Raw genomic sequence first — 20,971 nt, forward strand, 5'->3', positions numbered from 1 at the left:
AGCCTGCTGTCCATGGACTGAGACCTCTGAAAATGTGAGCCTCCAAATAAACTCTTCCTCCTTTACAATTGTTCTGGTCAGGTCTTATAGTCAAAGCAACAAAACAAAACAAAAAAAGCTGACTGAAACAGGTCTGCTTGGGTTTATGAAACATCCAAATTCTGATGATGCTCATTCTTCCTTTTTGACCTGCAAACTCAAAATCAACACGACTTGAGAGTAGCCATGAAAAAAGCCAGGCTCCAGTTGGTGCTGAATAGTTATTGAGCAGTTCTCAAAGAACTAATTAGCTTTTTGTACTTGCCTCCATGAGATGGGGGACCAGAACAGAGTCCATCTCATGGGCACCAAGGGAGGGCTTCATGAATTAGGCTCAGTCAAGTATTATAACCGAGTATAACGCGTGTACAGCTCTAAATCCTAGAATCCCTTTGCTGCCAAGCCCACGAAGTTAATCTCAAAGCACAGCCATGACCAGCCACTGACCAAAAACTTCTGCCAAATAAAAAAGGGACAGAGATTATCTCACCCAAATATCATCAGCACCAAGGATTCATGTTTGGACAACAGCACATCTATCAACTGCAGGCTCACAAAATGCCCCCAGCAACTCCCCAAACCTGTTATATGGCTTCTTTCTTTGCAGAAGATTTCAAACCTCAGGGAAGTGGGCTCCCTATAAGGAAATTCCCCTCAGGAGGAATTCATTACCTGAGACTGCAGAGTCAAGTTACAAGGACACATGCATATTGTGAACCAATTACCTTTGAATGTCCTCAGAGCTTCTTTATCCCACTCTAAACCGGCAGAGTGGCCCTTTGGGAAATGGGCTAGCAACCACAGGAGTGTAGAGGTCAGATGCAGGCCCCATAAATCCTTTAGAAAGATTAGGCTTCAAAGCCTTTGAGGCCACACCAAGAATCTGTGAGCTCACACTTGCTCATATGTGGCCTCAGCACTCCAAGCAGCAGAGGACAGTTTGCAACCTTCAACATCACTCCTCCTGTTCTGAGCTTTATCAAATGCCCACTTGTTTTTAAGTGCACATTAGCAATTTCTTGTTGATATGAGTCTATGAAAGAAACAGGCCTGGCTGAGGCTGCCTCTGTATTTCATCACTGCGGCCATAACCCCTGCAAAAAGGAAACAGCTCAGGATTCTATGGTCTTCACCATGCCGAACCATTCCCATTAAATTCTTTATATTCACTAAAAACAGAAGCACAAATAAACATTCATGCCTCTCTTTAAAATGTAAGGTCTTTGCTTAGCATCTGGGCAACCATCTTAAGTGACAGCCACCATTTTCCCACCCAAGGACCTTTCCTGGAAAGGCTCACCACTCCCTCATACCAACCCCACCCTTAATCCTGCCCACATTAGGACCCACCTGGCTCTGATCCCTAAGCCTGGCCCATAAAAGCCCCCAAATACAAGCCTGTCCTGCTTCTCTCCATCTATGGAGAGATGGTCTTTATTTGTCAGCTCTGACAAATAAACTCTCTTGTGTATCTCTGGCTGGTCTCCGTCTTTCATTTCTCGCTCGCCTGTTTCCTGGTTCCTTACTTTCCTTTCATAAAGATTAACTGGGAAAGCACTTTTGAGATTTTTAAAAGCAAAGATGGATAATCCATTGAGAGAGAAAAACTGATAGTTCAAAATTACTGTAATGGTTTCTGGGGAAAATGTCCTCTTTGGAGAAAATGTAATCAAATACAGGAAAAGACAAATTATTACACATAACAATTAAAAATAGGGTGACTTTATTTCCACTTTTTTACAGTCCCTAGTATTGCATGTGATAAGAATTCTTATCTCTAAAAACACAAAAATATTTCAAGAAAGCATGTTATAAGATAGTACATATAAGCAATAGTTTGGCAGAATTTTACCAACTAGTAGTTCATACTCCCCAAAAAAACCCAAAATTTTAAAATTCAAAAATAACCATTAGCTTTATTTAACATATGTTACACCTTAACATTTAAAATATCATGCTCTAGTTAAATATATCACCAACAACACTGTATACAAATAAAATATTACACAAAATATATTTAAGAAAATGTTTTGGTCTTTGATCTGAACAATAAATAAAAACACAGGCACTTCTACACTGAGACAGGGAAGCGATCACTACTCAGAATAATAATTTTGCATAAGCAACATGTGAAAATATGGCAAGAATAGAATCCTGGAGTTTTAAATTGACAGACCAGGTAAGAAAAAGCTTACAATTTCAAACCTTTCACTTCCAAGTTCAAAAGTCACTATGCTTTCCTGATCCATAGTGAAAATTCATAAACCCATATGGTTGTCACTGGCAATCCAATTTCCAGTTGGCCATTATGGAATCATAATCATTATTTTCAACAATACTAAAATCAGATTATTATGATACCACCTAGCAAACCAAATACAAGAGAAATTAAACTCACTCTCCTCATTATGACCATGAGACCACAAGAAGATAAACTGGATGTGTCACACATGATTATCATTTTGCAAAATTAACTGATTAAATTAACACAAGAAAATACTGTTAGGGTGGCAGGAAATTTTAACTGAAGTCCATTTTGTAGATAATTTTTAAAATTCACCCAAATTTCATGAAAATAAATATAATTCCATTTCACAAAACCACTGAGTCATGAATAACAAAGTCGTGGTAGCCATTAGGTTCCTAAACACCTGGATTACAGATAAATCCATCATAATGGAAGTAGGAATAATATATAGCAGAACAAAATAAAAATAACTTAAATGATCACATTCTAGGAACTTAAGATTTCAGATGAGAAGGGAGGATAAATTAGAAAATAATGACCACTATCCAGTAGGAAAGTTCAGAACCAATCATCCTGCCATATTCTCCATTAAAATCATCATCATCTGCTTTCCCTAGTCACAAAAGTACCAAACTAAAGCGTTTGGAGGGCTTCACATGGATACTACCTTTAAAGGTAATTCTGATGGTTTAACACAGAAATTACCCTAATACGAGAAAACAACATGGGAACTAGGGAAGATATATCTTTCTATGTAAAATTTAGCCGGTATATTTTAGCATTTTAAATGAGCACTTTGCAACCGAGACCAAATATCAATCATCTCTTGAGGTTTTCTACTATGTACTAACATCAGATCTACATAAGAACAGATGTTATTCTTGTTTTTCTCCTCAATATCAAATGTCCTGAAACCTTTGTGTTTCTCTGGAACGAGGCCAAGTTTCTGAAGGCACATTCCAGTATAGACGTCATCAATGGGGTAGAGATGGACCTGGTCAGTTATGTTGTATAGCCTCAGGGCCAAGTGGCCAGAGTAGAGGAATCCCCCTCCCCCTGCATAAGGAGGGTAGACCCCAGAGAAAACCACCTCTGGGATGTAGTACTTCAGTTTCTTGTTTCGATGAGGACCAGCATTATGGATCACATCACCTATAAACAAATCTTTGGCTTTGTGCTTGGGAAAGCTATTCAAGTAATTCAGGATGTGATGAGTGTTCACAAAAACATCGTCATCACCCTTGAAGACAAACTCAGTGTCTGGGCAGGAAGTGCTAACCCACCTGAGAAATAGCACTTCCTTTAGAGACAGGTTGAAGAAAGTGTCTCTATAGTTCCACATAAGAATGTCTTGGTGCTTCTCACTTTCAAATTTCAGCATGTCAGAAAGGTCAGGGTGGTTGTCCTCTGGGGGAGTCTGGCCCAGCAGGAAGACTCGCACCACTGTCTGGTTTCCCTGGTTGATTTCTTTGCCCCAGGACTCTCGAATTGCTTGCCTTCTGGCGAAATGTGGAGTGAGGGATTTAATTGCCAGCAATAAGAAGGGCTTCTTTGCACATTTATTCGGTTGATCTATAACCAGTGAATAATTTCGACATCTCAAATACAGGAGAAAGTCTTTAAATCTGTCCGGCAAATTATTAAAATCTGACACAACTGACATGACCCTCAGGTCAGGTTCACAATAATTCAGATGACTTATATTTGACGACCCACTTACATCCCCTGTCTGGTTGGCCAACATGCTCAAAATGGGATTGTATCGCTTGTTCAGCTTTTCTTGTTCTCTGTTCCAGTACGCCTGGGGAGGTACGCTAGATATCTTCCAGAACTTTTCTTTGGGTATTATTACTTCTCCCTTTCCATTTTTTTCTTGGCTGCTGCTTTTGGAGACTTCCACAATCAAATAAATGAAGGCATTTGCCATCATCAGGATACCCAACAACTTTATTCTTCGACGTCCAACACTCATTTCTCATACCTGGAATAAAGAGCAGGGAAGTATTACATTAATTGGATGATTATGAGTTTTCAGTTTCGTGTACATTTTAATTCATCTTACTTGCATTTTTGTCTCCCCAGGAAGAGTGGTTGAGCACAAGAACTCTAGACTTGCCAACTCTGGCTCAAATCATGGCCCTTCCTCTCTAGCTTTGTGGCCTTAAGCAAATGGTATAATTGTGTCTCAGTTTCTCCATTTGTGCTGCGGGGACTTTAGAGGGTTGTGAGGAATATATGGTTTTGTATACAAAACTTTTAAAATTATGCCTGGCCCATAGCTGGCCCTATGAAGGTGATCATATCAACATCACTGTTGTTTTAGACACCCAGAAAGCAGAGAAAAGGATTATTAGATAATCACCTGGGTGTTCAATGTCTTTGCTTATGAGGTTACACACAAATCAAGGGCAAAATGATCTGCCTATAATTCATAACAAATATATTTTATATTGCGCTACAATACGCATGCACACACAAACATTATTATTTTAAAGAACCCAGGGGCGCTGTATCAATGAGCTACATCCCCAGCCCTTTTAATTTATTTATTTATTTTTAAATTTTGAGACAGGCTGTTGATAGGCTTGCTAAGCTGAAAGGGCTGGCTTCAAACTTGTGATCCTTCTGCTGAAGCTTCCTGAATTGCTTGGATTATAGGTGCTACTGTGCCCAGCCACATTTTTTGTGTTGCACTATGTACAACAAATCATCCACTCTAAATTTAAATTTTAACAAAGTGCTGGTCCCTCAATTGCTTCCATTTTATGTCCACCATTTTATAGGCAAGGTCACTGAGGCAGAAATATTAGGATGTCTACAGAGCTAGGAAGTAGAAAAGATACTAACCACACTGTGTATTCTGAGTAATAAAATGGGAGGGGGGGGAGTCTCCACAACTTTATCCCAATAACCAAAAACTAAGAAAAATCCAAATATCAACAAGAAGGGGTTACAAATCCTGGTATATTCATGCAATGGAATATCCGTTAGCAATAAAAAGGGAACAATTGTTACCAGCAACATTACATTATGAATGAAAGACCCTGAATTTCAATTATTTCCATTACCTTCATGAACAAGCAAAACCAATCTAGGCCCTAGAAATCCAAACCTGAAGGAGGTGGGGGCTTGGGGAAGGGAGGAGAAACATCCTGGGATCCAAATAAGTACTGTGTACATGCTACTCTGGGTGAGGGCTTCAAGGATGAGTACATCTGTCAAAGCTGAAGATCTCAATTGTATATGGCAAAAAAGCAAATGCAAATGACATTTTAGTGAAACATCAAAGGATTTCAGGCTGTGGGTAACAAAGGAAAAACAAAGGGTAAGGAAAAGTTTTGGGGGACGACTGCAAGCTTCTAATACTACTGCAACAGATGACCTGCACAAGAACAACTATTTAGACAAGCTTGACATTAAAAGAAAACCAAAAAAATGTGGAATGGCAAAACACTATAATGAGTGGGCTTTTCTTACCAGGTCAATTCTACAACTGGGAACTTATCCTTAAGCACTGTCACTATTATTCCCATTTTATAACTGAGGAAACAAATTTAGAGGAGCTGGGGCTAGGCTGGAATCTCAGCCAATGCCATCAGATTTTAATGGTAGCCACTCTTCTCTAAAAAACATAAAACAAACTGGTCTATTTTAATCAAGAGCAGTATTTACTTTTTAAAAATAGAAGTGGATTTTTAAGTTCACTGGGTTCTAACAAATAATCTCAAGGGGAAAGAACATTTGTTGTGAAGAGAATGCTGTGAAACTAAGACATGCTGAACAGCCCAGATCAGATCCACAGGAATTCACAGCTTTTTTGTTTCTCCCAAGATCTATTTAGTAGATCTTAATCAAGTGGACTGTATTAATACTGCTAAAAAGCTTCAGCTGTTGACACGTTCAACCTGCAGTCAGGCCCTCCACAAACACAGGTCAAAGATATTACTAAGGGGGAAAAAAAAAACAAAAAAAACCCTGTACCTGAACCGAACACGTACGGAATTTTCCCCTTTGTCATTCCTCCCTAAACATGACAGTACATGGCTATTTAAGTAAAATTTAGACAGTATTGGGTATTTTAAATAATTCACACATGATAAAGTCTATAGGAGGATTTGCTAGGATACCAATATCATGGACTTCAGCATTCATGAATTCTGGTATCCACAGTGGTTCTAGAACCAAATCAATGGATACCAAGAGACGACTCTAAATAAAAGGGTTTGGTAAGAGATGGATGCTATGCTGCCCAGGTGGGGCCCAAACTCTTGGGCTCAAGCAATCCTCCCATCTCAGCCTCCCAAGTAGCTGGTGCCACAGGTAGGCACCACTAGAACCAGGCCCTACCTCACACCTCCAGCTCCCCAAAGCCTTTGCACATCTGAAAAACATGATGGAAGAGAAAATGGCATAGGTTCCTCAGCTTACCAAAGCAAGCAGCCTCTCATCACCACCACATGTCCCCTCACACTCCAGTCACTACCTACTTTTACCCTTCCAGAATCCCCCCACTGAGCCAGCAAATAAAAAGGGGGAAAGCTTTGGCTTCCTTCCAAACAAAGAGATCACAATACATTTCTTACTACTTAAATACAGTTCAAAGCACAGCCTGAATAATAACAAACTGTCCTTACCTAAATCACAAGACCTCACCCTCAGATTGGCTGTTTTTAAATGAGTTTTTGAGCAGGTCTCTGGAACTCCCCGTAGGTATGAGGGCGCAAATGGACACAATGCATTTACGTGATATCTATTGCAGATCAAGAACTAGTCATCTATTTTAGCAAATCATAGATACATTGAAGGGGTTTTATTTGTTTTTAATTTCCATAATTGAGACAAAATTCTTTTCAAAAATAAATGATTTAGGCTAGGGATGTGGCTCAAGCGGTAGTGCGCTCACGCTGGGTTCGATCCTCAGCACCACATAAAAATAAAATAAAGATGTTGTGTCCACCAAAAACTAAAATAAATAAATAAATATTTAAAAAATTCCCTCTCTCTCCTCTCTCTCTAAAAAAAAATAAAATAAAATAAATGATTCTCGGGCTGAGGTTGTAGATCAGAGGTAGAACACTTGCCTTGTACATGTGAGGCACTAGGTTTGATCCTCAGCACCACATAAAAATAATAAAGAAAATAAAGGAGTTGTGTCCATCTACCACTACAAAAAACTATATAAATAAAATAGGGGCTGGAGTTGTGGCTCAGCAGTAAAGTGCTTCTTTCCCACGTGTGAGGCACTGGGTACGATCCCCAGTACCACATATAAATAAAAATAAAAGCCCATCAACAACTAAAAAAAGTTAAAAATAAATAAATAAAGGTGCTGTGGCCATCTACAACTAATATATATACATATATATATATATATATGTGTATATATATATAAATAAATGAAATAAAATAAATGGTTCTTTCCAAATTGGGATAGTTCTCCAAATGTAAAGGCAGCCCTTGACTATAGGCTATGAGAAAAGCAACAGGAAAAAGGATGAGGAAAATGGAGAGAACTACAAGGAAATATATCTGGAAAGGTACTGGTGGTGGTAGAGATGGGAGGGCGACAACCAAAACCCAACACCCATTATGAATGGTTGAATACCAGGCATAAGTTTTCAACTCAGTAAAGGAATTGAGACAATTCCCAAAATTTCCAAAGTAAAAGACAACAGCTTATAGAAGAAGAAATGGAGGTAACAATACTTTACATAGCAGGCTGTGAGCTTTCAGAGCCAACTCTTCTAGGAAAAGATGCGGGTGAAGAGCATGGAAAAATGACAGCGATAAGTTAATAAGTTATGCATCCAGGTTGTGAGGGAAGCCATGAATGCCTGGAATGCAGCCCTAACTATGTGACATTTCCATCACGAAAGCTCCAACTCTTCTTTTGAGAATATTTTGAGGAATACATTAGGCTTGGTGACCCTGGCCAAAATTTCCAACTTCATCTGCTACAATTCAGGCTTTTATTTCCTCAGTCAAGACCTGGTTGAGATAGAGAATCCTCATGTCACCTCAACTCAAGACAAGTCTTAACGGCTGGCTCTATAAGGAAAACCATCCTCACCCTGCACTTGCTCAAGATCTCCAGCTGGCTGAGCATCTTCTTGCCCATTTGGACCCCCTCCAGGAACTGACAGGATGCCACTTTTACCAGTAAAGAAAATGAAGGATCAGGGGAGGGGGCAGAAAGTGATTTGCCTGAATGTGACACAGGAGCTAAGTGGCAAGGATGAAGTGTGGCCTCCTTCTCGCTTCCAATGCAGGCTGGCTGCATATCTTCCTTTTTCTACAAGGCACAAACACATTCTGTTAACCTAGCCTGGGTCATAGTCTCAGGGACTGGCTCAAGACTGAAAACACCCAAAGCAAGGGTCATGTACATCTGATCATAGCCAAGAATCTTCAAAGAAAGGGAAATAGGAGCACCTACCAGATCCGGCCCCTTCAAACAATAGGCAGGCCTTTCTTTGAACAGCCTACATTCCCAAAGGCTCAACTGGGGCAACTTTCCCCATTACTTGCCAAAAGGTTTTTTTTTTTTTTTTTTTGCCAACCTACTGAGAAGGAAGGTTAGAAAAACCAAGATTCTCAATTGCATACTTCCTTAAGGTTATATGTCATCTTTCACTTGTGACCTGGGCACAGATTCTTGCATAAGACCTCTGCTTTTAGACTCTTATAAAAAAACTCAAGGGGAGATGATAAAGCAATGACTCCCATCAAAACATCTGTGGGAAAAAGCTAAGTATCTTAACTAAATATTCCCATTGCAGACATAAAGCCCAATTCTGTATCCTTTTTTGAGCAGGAAGTTACATTGCTCAAAAAGAATTTGAGGAAGAATTACTTATCCCAAAGCTAGGGAAAATGGCATAAACCTTCACTGTGAAATACAGAATTTTTATAATAACAGAAATAGGAGAAATTCCCATATATATAAAAAAAAAGACCTTAGCTCGTCCCCAACAGAGGAAAAGCAGTTTTCAAACTTCTAAAATTGTTGATTTTGTTGAATGAAAAACAACTTCTTTATTTTGCAACTCAAATATTTAGAAAGGAATGTGAAAACAGGGAAAATGTGAGCTGAAAATGGATTACAAAACAGAATGGATGTTATGCTTCAAATAATGTGAACATCCAGATAAAATACCACACACAACAGAACTAGTTTGTTCAGGGAACTAGGATGAGAGGCTGTTTCAACATCTTTTAACACTGCAACACCACCTTTCCTCTGAGCAGCCCCTGTTGCGCCCGGAGACTGCCCAGGGAAGGAAGCATACCACACATGCCCCACCTCCGCAGCCCCTCTCCAGCCTGTCCCTGGCTGCACAGTGCCTCACCAACATGACCCCTGCCATGGTTAGAGAGGCTGTCAGTACGCTGCCCCAAATCACCTGCACCCCTTGCCTGTGCCAAGCCATCAATCAAGAATGACTCCTAGACAGAAGATAACGCGTGAACACAAGTGCTTTATTTTAATAAATATAGACCAGGCACCAGCAATCCTATTCCTCTAAATGCCTCTCTACGCACCTTGCAGATGGGGAAGAGACTGAGGCACAAGGGAATGATGGAATTTGCCCAAAGTCACACAGCTGGTAATGTAAAACCAGAATTCAAACACAGGCAAAATGATCCCAGAGTCTGAGTTTTAGACCATGATGCAAGTGAATCCTGATGCACAGGCTTACAATGAAAGGAACTGAAGGGATGCTAGCTTTATTTTCAGTAGTTAATCTTCTTAGAATAATTATTTTAAAAGCTTTGTATTTATACATTTTAACCCACTCAACTACCATAACAAAAATCAGATATGGGAGGCAGGGATGTCCTAAGTAACCCTTAGGGAATTACTACTCAGGCAAAAGGCAATCACCTCTCCTTCCATAAAGGAGGAAACTAGGACTCACCAGGAAGCAAGAAAGGGAGGATCTGAGATGTGGTAGTCTGCTCCAGACGGCTACATATTGCACTGGAACAGGGGAAAAGATCACCAAACTGTGAGAACAGACGGTGACACCCGCAGCTTTCTCCATGACCTTGGGGAAGCCAATTTCTCAAGACCTTAGTTTCTTCACTAAGGAGCTGTTTTTATTTTTTTTTTCCTCCCATACAAAACCATGGTTGTCGAAAACATCAATTTTTCTAGTTTCCTGTTGTTTTATCAACTGGCAGCTGTGCTCCTCCTCCCCCCCAGTCACAGGAGGTGACCAATGCTACCAGCTACCATTTTTCAGTTGGCTTAACTCCAGCTGAGAGCACATGCCTTCAGCTGCTCAGAGATGATTTTCTTTAGGACCCCAAAATATTGAAACAATTCCCATGTTTCATGCACAGATACTAGACTGGAAACCTGTGAACCAGATGATCCTAAGAGGTTTCTTACAGCTCTGAAAGCTCTAGAAACTCTGAAGCACAGTCTTGGCCAAAAGATGTGATTGTGATCAAGGTGGCCACCCACAGTCCATTCTCACAGACCCCTGAGGCAGGGACTAGCCTCCCTAACAAGGGGCTCAGGTGAGTACAGAGCCAAGCCAGACCTAAAGTCCACGCCAAGATGCCCTGTACTATCCTCAGCACCAAGGTGGGGTGGTGACCTTAAATATCCCCAAAAGCCTATGTATTAAAGGCTGGGTCACCTTTAGCAAACTATTGGGAAGGGGGGAACCTTTAAGAGGTGGGGCTTAATGGAAGGAAGTTACATCAGTGGGGATATGCCCTTGGAGGAGACATTGGGACTCAGACCCTGTTCCACCCTTGCCACCTCACTCCCCTCCATCCCAGCTTCCTGGCTACAGTGAGGTAAGCAGTTTTCTCTGCTACTCGCTCCCAATATGATGAACTCTATCATCACAGGCCCAAAAGCAGCAAGGCCAAGTGACTTCAGACTGAAATCTCTTAACATCATAAGCAAATAAACCTTGCCTTCTTTAAGCTGATTTATCTCAGGTATTTTGTCACAGTTTTGCTATAAATCCAATTAACACACAGGTTAAGGATTAAAAAAAAATTAGGGCAGAAACTTCCTGTAATTATGAAATAAAATGACTGGACACTTCTACCCAATCAGGCTGAGACAAGAAGGCTGGAAACCCAAACTGTGACTCAACCCCAGGAGAGTCTGATTCAGCAGCCTGTGTGTCTAGGGGGTCCTGCTTCCTGCTCACTCTTCTGCTCAAACCCAATCCCTAAATTCCCGAAGAGAGAGAAGCAGTCGAGGCCCGCTGCCACACGATGAGGGCAGAGAACCAGTATATCCTTGTGCCTGCCCCTGCTCTGAGGGCCTGGCAAGAGTGGCTTCCCTAAATCTTCACCTCCCAGGCTGCTCCATCTGTTGCCTGCTCTTTGCCAATCCCTTCCAGGTTCTGTTCGGATAATCAGAGACAGTTTGCAGCTAAGTGGTTCTGGGGGAGAGAACAGCACTCATGGCAGATGGTGGGGTGATGAGGATGCGAGCGCAGAGGCTCAGTGGTACCAGAAGGCCTGGGCCATACCTAAAGCTTCTGTGGAGCAAGAGGACTAGCCTGGGTTCCTGCCAGTCCTGGGGCAGGAAGCTCGAGGACTCCCCCACTCCTCACTGAGAGGCTGGCACTAGGATGGCTGACTGCTTTCTGGTCTGTAAATTATAGAACAACTATAGGCTAAATTTGAGGAATTTGGTTCCTAGTCATTAGTTTTACCCTTCATGTCAAAAATTAAAAGGGAAAAGTACTTCTAATGGACCTATTCACCTACACATCCCCACAGGCAACACTACAGATCAAAGTGTCTGGCAGGCTGTGTTCAGGTCCTCATTGATTACAACTCCCACAAAGTCTAGCACGGCTGATTTGCTCAAATGTTATTTATCATTTAAAATGAAATTAATCACAAGGCAGAGGTGGAGCTCAATGGTGGAGCACTGGCCTAGCTCGCACCAGGTCCTAGGTTCAATCCTCGGTACTGAAAAAACATAAATAAATAAACAAATAAATAAAACCACTAAATTCATTTTTCAAATAAATAGGTATAGCAATTTCAGAAAAAAGGAAGGTAAAGAAATGATGACAGGGAGGTCATCTTGCCCTGCCTTTAATAAAACTAAAAGGGTTTTAGGTCCTCAGTGGAAAGATTATGTAATTTAAAAACAAGGCTAGCAGATGTTCGAGGATGGAGATGTCCCAGATCCAACTTCAGTCTGGAAAACCAGTCTGGCATCTGCTGCAGATCAACCAGTTAAATTCTCTGATTATGCTACCTACTGGCTATGTGACCTGAGGTAAGTTACTTCACCTCTCCGACCCTCAGTTTGCTCATTTGTGAAATGGAGATGATATAACCTACCCTACCAGCTTGTCGTCCATCATGCCACAGGCACTCAATAGTTGTTTCCCAGGAGTTCTGCTTTCTCCACCAAACAATAAATGGCAGCACATTTCTCGAGTTTTGTCCTTCATTGCCTCTTTAATATCATCTCCAAAAGAACTCATAGTTGCCCATCTAACTCCAGATCTTAGCTTCTGAATTCCTTGTGGAAACCCTCTTTCAGAGTCCCCTGTTTTCAATGAGTCAAGTACTTGGGCATCTGGATGAAAACCCCAGCATTGTTTATTTTTTTTTTTGGTTTTTTTTTTTTGTGATGTTGCTGGGAATTAAACCCAGGGCCTTGTGCATGTGAGGCAAGCACTCTACCAACTGAGCTATATCCCCCGACTCCTGCTCTTCACATTCAACAAGGATCAGGCCTGTGTTCCCACCTCCATAATATCACTTGCACCTCCTCCTCACCTCTCCTTTACTCTCTTGCAGCCTAACTCGACCTCCTACAACACCTGCTATGACACCTCCCTTCACTCCCAAGGATTGGGCTCTGGGTCCTATCACTGCTTCTCCTCCAAGAGATCACCTGTCAAGGAGGTGCCCAGCCTAACCACCCACCTCCCAGGGTCAAGATATCCTCCCCAGGTCAGGTCGGCCCACACCCAGGCAGCTGCCATGATCTAGTTCTTCACCCTGTACCACCATGACACCCAGCACATGGCACTCAACCTCTGCTGAACAGTCATCTGGTCAAGGTCACTGAACACTCTGAGTACTGAGTAGAAACAATTAATTAAAATACACATCCTTTTTCCAAAAAGATGGTGGGGAAAATCACTCAGACATGGGCTGGTGAAGTACATATAATATATTTAAATGATATAAATCCACCTCACTTGATTTAAGTTCTAAAGGACAATAAAAATTTTTTGAAGAATACTCTTAGATGTAAGAGTTTCAGAAGCAGTGAGTCCATGTTGGACCTAAGGGATAAATTAGGGTACAAAGTACAGCCACAGTCACCCCCATTTACCCCAGTTAGGCCCACATCCACCAAAAGCAACATGACACCAGTGCTCTCTGCCTGAACATCCCCAAGCACAGGAACACAGGTGTGTGGGAATCAGCAGTACTTCCCAGGTGAGGACTCTCTCCTCCCTCCACAGTAGACCAGAGCCACTCCCAGCCACATTCCAAAACTGGAGGCCTCCACCTCCCTTCCTGCCCAAGGCCAGACCTCTAGTAATTGTCACCTCCAAGGCTATGATAGGAGTGGGATATGGAGAACCAAGGGCATGACTTGCCTAAGGCAGAACAGTAACTCTAGAGAAGAAATGCTAATGCAGGCAGTCCCTCCCTGGCCAGCCCGAAAGCCTTGTTAAGAATCCAAAGGGGCATTGTTTCCCCTCTGACCTCTAGGACCTTAGTATCAGCATGTACAGCTTGGCAGGTTCTCAGAAAACCCTCTAGAGACTTCTTTCTGATCCAGCCTCTGCTTGTTTAGTTGCACTGCACAGGACGCTTTACAGCAACTCCAAGGAGGAGACAGCAATTTAAGCAAGGGAAGTTTCATACAAAGTACATGATAATTGAGTAACTGTGAACATGAAGTAAGAATCTAAAGGATGATCTGGGACAGATGAAAAGTGCCCCAAAAGGACAAATTTGAAAGGGGGGGGTGGTTCATGGTTTGTTGAAGGTACAGATACAGCCCACAGTCACCAGGAAAAGCAGAGGGACTACCACCTGGAGTGTGGGCAAGCAAGGCTGTGGGGTGGCATGAGCAGGTATGTGGGAGCAGAGCACACACAGGCAACCTTGGGAGCTGAGGAGGTTCCCTCTGCAGGAGCTTGGCACACCAGCGAGCAGCTCAGGGAATGCTCAGGAGAACAAGTAGATGGCCAGCACACAGGGGGCACCATGGGAGCTCATACATGGTGGCTGAGGACAGGGTGCAGGGAGCGGTGATCGGGGTTAGGCCCAGGCTGCTCCATCTCAGGTTCCAGTCTAACCACTGCTGCCAGAGAGACAAAGCAGAGCAGCACCATACCAGTGAAAACTGTGCCCGGGAGGCACCAAGGTATACAGGGACAGCAACAGGCTCTCTGGGAAGCCAGACTCACCCTCACCACAGACACACAGACCCTGGGCTCAGGAAGGACAAGTTCCTTCCTCCTATGAGGAAGAACCCTCCATTTATACAAGGGGCCATATCCATTTTCAGAGAACAGGCAACAACAGGTGACTTTGGAGCAGAGAGGTTTTTCAGTTGAAAAACCGGCACAAGTTGTAGATATCTGTATCATCAATCAAAAGTCACCTCTAACCATAAACATTTTAAGTCTGAAGTTAAAGGGGAAAGCATATAAAACATGCTTCCTGTACAAGAATGGGAAAAAGAGCAATAAATACACTACAGTCCTTTAGCTGACACCAGGAAACTAGGCAGGACTTGAATGGGGCTTGCAACAGGACAGATTCCAGAAATGCAGGGAAAATAAGACAGGGAATGATAGGGTTTTAGGATACAAAGAGATATACCGAGTCTTAAAGGGGTTGAGCCATTGAGATGCAGAAAGCACAGTTGTAAATCTTGAGCAAGAGGCCCTTGGCTAATGCCCTTGTAAAATGAGGAGGGAGTAGGGACTGGCATAAAGTTGTGTGGCTCTACATCCAGTCTGGCCCCTGATACAGTCCTTCTATAAATATTGGACACCCCCCGCCCAAGGTATGGCTTCTCACACTTGATGTAGCCTGCCTACATTCTCTCTTGAGTGTATCTACTCTCTATGGGAACTTCTGTCATGGTGGGGGGGGGGGCGTGGGATGAAGGACTCCAAATTGGATGTCCATAATGATTACAAACATAGTGGGCTTTCAGATTCTCTGAGACTTCACTTCCAGAAGCAGATTCAGAGCACAGTTCAGGCTAGCCTCCTGTCATCAGATCCCCACATCACTGCCCACAGCACACAGGAATGTTTGGTCTGCCTCACCAACTGCTAATCCACGAGCCTGAGTTTTCCTGATTTTCCCTATAATAAAAGAAGTGACAAACTCACTCCCATGTATGTCTTCTTTCGTCATGTGAATTCTGCCTTTGGAAAAATTACAAAGGGAGCACAACCTGTTGAAGTCACGTAACATCTAATCAAGCAATTCCCTGTACCTTCACCCTTACTCCCACAATAAGAAAAGGCAGACTGGGGCTGGGGCTGGGCCTCACTGATAGCGCACTTGCCTGGCATGTGTGAGGCACTGGGATTCTCAGCACCGCATGTAAACAGATAGATAGACACATACATAGATGTGGGGAGCTGCTCTGAATGATTCGCATCTTCCGTCTTGGGGTGGAGATGCTTGTGACTTGGACATTGCCCCGGTCCCCTTGGGCTGAATTATACTCATATTTCCCTTGTAATTCTGCCCCTTCTTACCTTTTTTGGATGGAACTTTCTAAGAAAGGGTCCTCCCAATAAAAGCCCACTTCGGAACCGTGCTCCTCTCTCTCACCAGCCTCGCTCTCCCACTTGGGGAGCCTGAGGCCAAGTGGAGGAGCTGTCCTGAAGCTTGTTTAAAGGTCAAGTGTGTGTCTGTGTTTTATTTGATGTTCCTGGAAATTCACAGGGACGACCTTAAGTTCAGCTGCTCCCATGGGCCAGGAGTGGCAGATAGATAGATAGACAGACAGATAGGGTCTATCAACAACTAAAAAAAAAAAGCCAGACAGATTTACCCTCTCATTGTACCCCAAGAGCATGGAGTCATCAACAATGATAGTGGACATTGTCTTTAAATCTTTACTGCATTAAAAATAAAAATTAAAAAAAAAAACGCCTCCCTGTTTTAATGCACACCATCTTTCCACAGACTTCCTTCCTGATTTTCCCACTCCATGTTCCCTTTGCCCATTTTTCTTGTTCCCATCTTCACAATGAGCTTAAAAAAAAAAAAGTGAAGCTGTTAATTTGAGGTCACAGAGCTAATCTGGGTGGAGCCAGAGTTTGGGCTTTGGACCCTGAGGAGTCCACCCTGAGTCTACCCTCATGCACTTCTTATCACTAGGCTGCGGGGGCTCAGAGAGAACTCCAAGAATCCCCAAGCAAAGTTGCGCTTCCTAAAACTAATTAAGGACCTGAGATCAGTAGCATTTATTGGATACCGAGGAACATTTAAGCAATTCCAAGAAAGATCAGGAATTTTGAAGATCTTTAAAACATCAAATTGAGAAAGGAATAATGTAGACAAAATGGCCGCTTGGGTACCCTCCCTGAACTGAGGTGTCCAGAGGCACTGGTCTGGTAATGCAGGCACCTTCCACACCTCAGGTAGAATCCTTGCAGATGTTTCTCATGTTTCATGGTTACATTTGATTAGTGAATTATTTACCTATAGTAAAGAACGGGAGATTGGCAGGGGCTTAAACTAGCCTAGTCATAAACACGTCCAGGCAGAGTCTTGCGTCTGAGTTGTTTACACAGAGAGGAAACTGCCTCCTCTCCCCTCCAGCACGACATCCTGAGGAAGAGACCCCTACAGCCTGCTGAGGGACAGACCCCTGCTTTCCAGTCAGCCATCCTGGAACAAAGGAGGTGACTGACCATAAACTGTGCTAACCACAAACTGCACCACCTCACTCTCTTACTCGTCCTTCCAACAACATTCACATGCATTCCATACGTGGATCATATCCCAATTTCATTTCCAGAAAAACAGTCATAAAAAAATTTCGTTTCCAAGGCCAAAGAGAACACCTGCTCCAACCAATTCACTCACAGATGAGGAGAACCTGCAGTGAGAATTATTATTAATGCAAAATCTTTTTCTACAGCTTCAATTCTGGATTATCAACATTAAAAAAAAAAAATTTTAAGACGCCCCTTGGCCCTGCACTCCCATTTCTCCCAACCTGGACCGCACTCACTTTTATTACTTCCTCCTCCTTGCTATTACAACACCTCACCCATGTTTATCTGACCTATCACTATGTGATAACATGTCAGGCATACCACAGAAAGCCTGGCTCTGTCTCTAGAGCAGACTGCCACTCAAGACAATAAATATGAAGACAAGAAAGACAAAGAAAGGGGAGAGGCAGTAAAGATAGTAGGACCTAAAGAAAAATCATTATTCTTTATAATCTTTTTGGTTGAGAATATTTAATACTGCAGTAAATAATCATTCTTAGGTAATTTCACACACAGGTCTTGGTATCCAGCGTACCTCTCCCCACATAAAGCAACCCTCCCTGGCCCAGTCTATCTGCCAGTCCTAGCCACTCCTGTCCACAAGGTCATAAGACTTTTCCAATTCTCAAGCTTTCTCAACACCTCACCCATCAGGACTGTGTAAAGGTATCATGTTAAGTTAGCAGTACATCACCTAAAACCACCTCTCAGGAAACAGTCACATACAATTAAATTAATCTATAAACAAATACAGGCCCAAGGGATGGGGGAAGGAAAGGAGAGGCAATTAAAAATTAATAAATATGCACATGCATAAATTGCAGTACTGGATTAGAAACAGATCCCATTATATAAACTGAGTTGTCAAGCTGACCTTACGTAATTGCTTCTGGAAATAAGTAGGCCATCAAGCCCAGTCTGGCAACCTTGGTGTGCAGGGGTATAGGGGGTTGGGGAGGTAATGCAGCATCTGCTAGGTGGGCTACTCATACCTACAGACACATAGACAGAACAGCTGGGGAAATCAATTAAGAAAGAATATTTTCAAATGGGCATCAGAAAAGTAACTTATCTAGTAAAACTCAATTAATGACCAATTAACAAAATTAAAATTTTGACTCCCCTCAAACTCTTTAATTTTCAAAACGACATCCTCCAACATGTAGTTCTATAGGCTGTGACAACTGATCACAAACAGATGTAAAAAATTCAGATTCTAAAAGAATCACTTTACTGTTAAGTACTTGGACAACCAAATCCAACCTGCCATTTTCCATGACATAAAGAACCATCCATGTCACTTCTCACAGGTACTATATGGACAAATTCAAAATAACCAGTCCTTCCCAATTCTATGAAATTATATTTGGTAATTCTTATCCCATGACATACAGAGCTTGACAGCATCTCCATAATTTTCCTGAAATTAAAATGTTTATATTTGTATCTCTTCCAAAATAAAAATACAAGCTCTAAAAATAAGGAAAGCATTGTGCGAACACTCTCCAACTAGGGATTGCATAAAACATATTAAAACATTGCCTTCTTTTGTAACTTCAATAAACATTTAAATTTATACCAATGACATTCATTGTGTTTATTTTAGGTAACTTAATAAATTGCCTTAGAAGGTCTCAATTTCTTGGCTCTTAAGAGGAAGGTTTTCAGTGACATATTTTCTTAAAAGAGAACATGCCCTTGGTAGTAAAAGGAATACCAAGGAGCATAAGGGACACAGTCTCAAACTCTAGAACTCCTTGACTTACCCACTGGAGTCTCTTGGAGGAGCAGCCTTGAGATAGCTGCCTGACTCACTCTTCTAAAAACTGGCATGAAAAATCTCATAGCAAAGGCTGCGGTTGTGGTTCAGTGGAAGAGCACATGCTCAGCATGTGCAAGGTCCCAGTTTCAATCCCTAGCAACACACATACACACAAACCCATACAGAACATTCTGTAAAACTGGCCTGTGCAGAGATTTTTAAATAATGTATTAAAAAGGGCGAATCGACAGGAAGGTTGGCCAAGGACCTAACACCTTGGGGGAGGGAAATAATACAAGAAGTGGGACAATCATCAAGGACAATCCTTATAACAAGGCAAATCAACAACTGCACACCTAGTCCCTACCTTGGTCACTAAGGATTCCTCTATGTGCCCAGAAGTGTGCCAAGGGCCAACTGGATATATTCTGTGAAGCTATCCTCCTCTTACAGATAAGCAAACTGGCTCCCAGGATGTAAAACTTGTCTGAGTTTCCCAGAGAGCACAGAGGGTCAAGAACTGGGAACCTATGCCCCAACACCAATGCAGAGCTGCGAGGTCAGACATCCCCATCCTCACTGAGGACTCTCACAAAGACCTGACCCCAGATCCAAGCATGACAACCTCAAAATCCCCTTCTGGTAGCCTTCTGAGCACAAGAACCCCTTAAAAACAACTTCTATACTTCCCACCCATGCCTTTGCTCAGGCTGGCTTCTCTTAGCTTAAAAATGCCCTTTCTCTTGCTGCTTTATTCTACTCTTATCTTCAAGACTCGGGTTCAAATTTGCCTCCTATTCTGTGAGCACTGGGGTAGGGTTCTGGATTTAACCTCTCCTCCTGGCATTCAGGATCTCCCCAAATCAGAGCCCCTCTGAAAGAGTACCACCATCTAGTCACCTGGAAACCACCCTCCACACCAGCAATGCCTCCCATCCAGGATGGTTCCAAGAGACCTGAGATCCAGCCCTGAACCCCAAGGGAAGCAGAACTACACAGCCCACCCTCAAGTGCCATAAATGACTGACAAGAAATGCACCCAACCACCATGCACCCTGGCACCACTTCGCACACATACAGTGTCCCCTTCTCTAGGATCAGAAATCATTCTCCTTCCAGAAGACCACCTCCCTAGTGACTTGTGACCCTGGGTGGCAAAAAGAAGCCAAAAGGCTCTTCTCCCAGCTCCCTTTGCTGATTCCTTCCCTGCCCCTTCTCCATTTCTCAAATGTTGGCTAAATTGTAACTAGTTACTGGTAGGGGCTTGAGCACTGTGGTTTCTAACTCATTTTTTAAAATATTAAAATAAATCATGTGAGTTTAGAAAACAAAGCCTCCAAACAAATGACCTTCTGGCCTTTCATCCAAATATCCTATTAAAGGAAGGGGTTGAGGAATCATCCAATCATTCAACCAAGACTTACGGCTACTTATTTAAAGAAGATGAAATAGTAACACAGCTTTCTTCCACCACTTGCCAAGAAAAACGTGTTGCCAAAATAAAAGAGATCATATTGTTTGCTCAATACATGGGCACACTGCTGAGCAGCTAGGAAAATGGGCCTCTTTTGCCAAGCAATTTAAATCGCCTCAGTTTTAAGTACATCTATGAATGTCACGGTCACAGACTGTACACTACCATACAGGTGGAACCTCCAGGACCACAGCAATCCATCCTTGTGCCTAGAGCTTCCCGCAGGGGCATTCCCTCTGCTGGATCCCCACAGCTTCGGCTGCCTCTACACTAACAGTAGCCTCCCCACTGCAGACCTCCACACCCTTCAGTATTGTCATGAGTGGGGGAGGGATGAAAAAAGAAAGAACCGCTGGCCACCTAAGGCTTTGTTATACACTTCTCTGTGTCATACTTGTTTGAAAACTTCAATTATAGAGAGTTTTGTTTTGTTTTTTTAAACAGGATCCATC

At 42.4% G+C, this 20,971-nt stretch overlaps 1 protein-coding gene across 1 annotated transcript in view; it reads right to left on the reverse strand.

Annotated features, from left to right (window-relative positions):
* Positions 1–1,745: 1,745 nt before the first annotated feature.
* The window catches only part of B3gnt2 (UDP-GlcNAc:betaGal beta-1,3-N-acetylglucosaminyltransferase 2), a 28,890-nt gene continuing 9,664 nt past the window's right edge, over positions 1,746–20,971 (reverse strand). The window contains exon 2 of the mRNA XM_005322052.5: positions 1,746–4,268. Coding sequence (XP_005322109.1) covers positions 3,063–4,259 — 1,197 coding nt within the window. The 5' untranslated portion in view covers positions 4,260–4,268 and the 3' untranslated portion in view covers positions 1,746–3,062. The remainder of the gene's footprint in view (positions 4,269–20,971) is intronic.

The sequence above is a fragment of the Ictidomys tridecemlineatus genome, chromosome 12 (genome assembly GCF_052094955.1).
Source record: "Ictidomys tridecemlineatus isolate mIctTri1 chromosome 12, mIctTri1.hap1, whole genome shotgun sequence".
NCBI lineage: Eukaryota > Metazoa > Chordata > Mammalia > Rodentia > Sciuridae > Ictidomys > Ictidomys tridecemlineatus.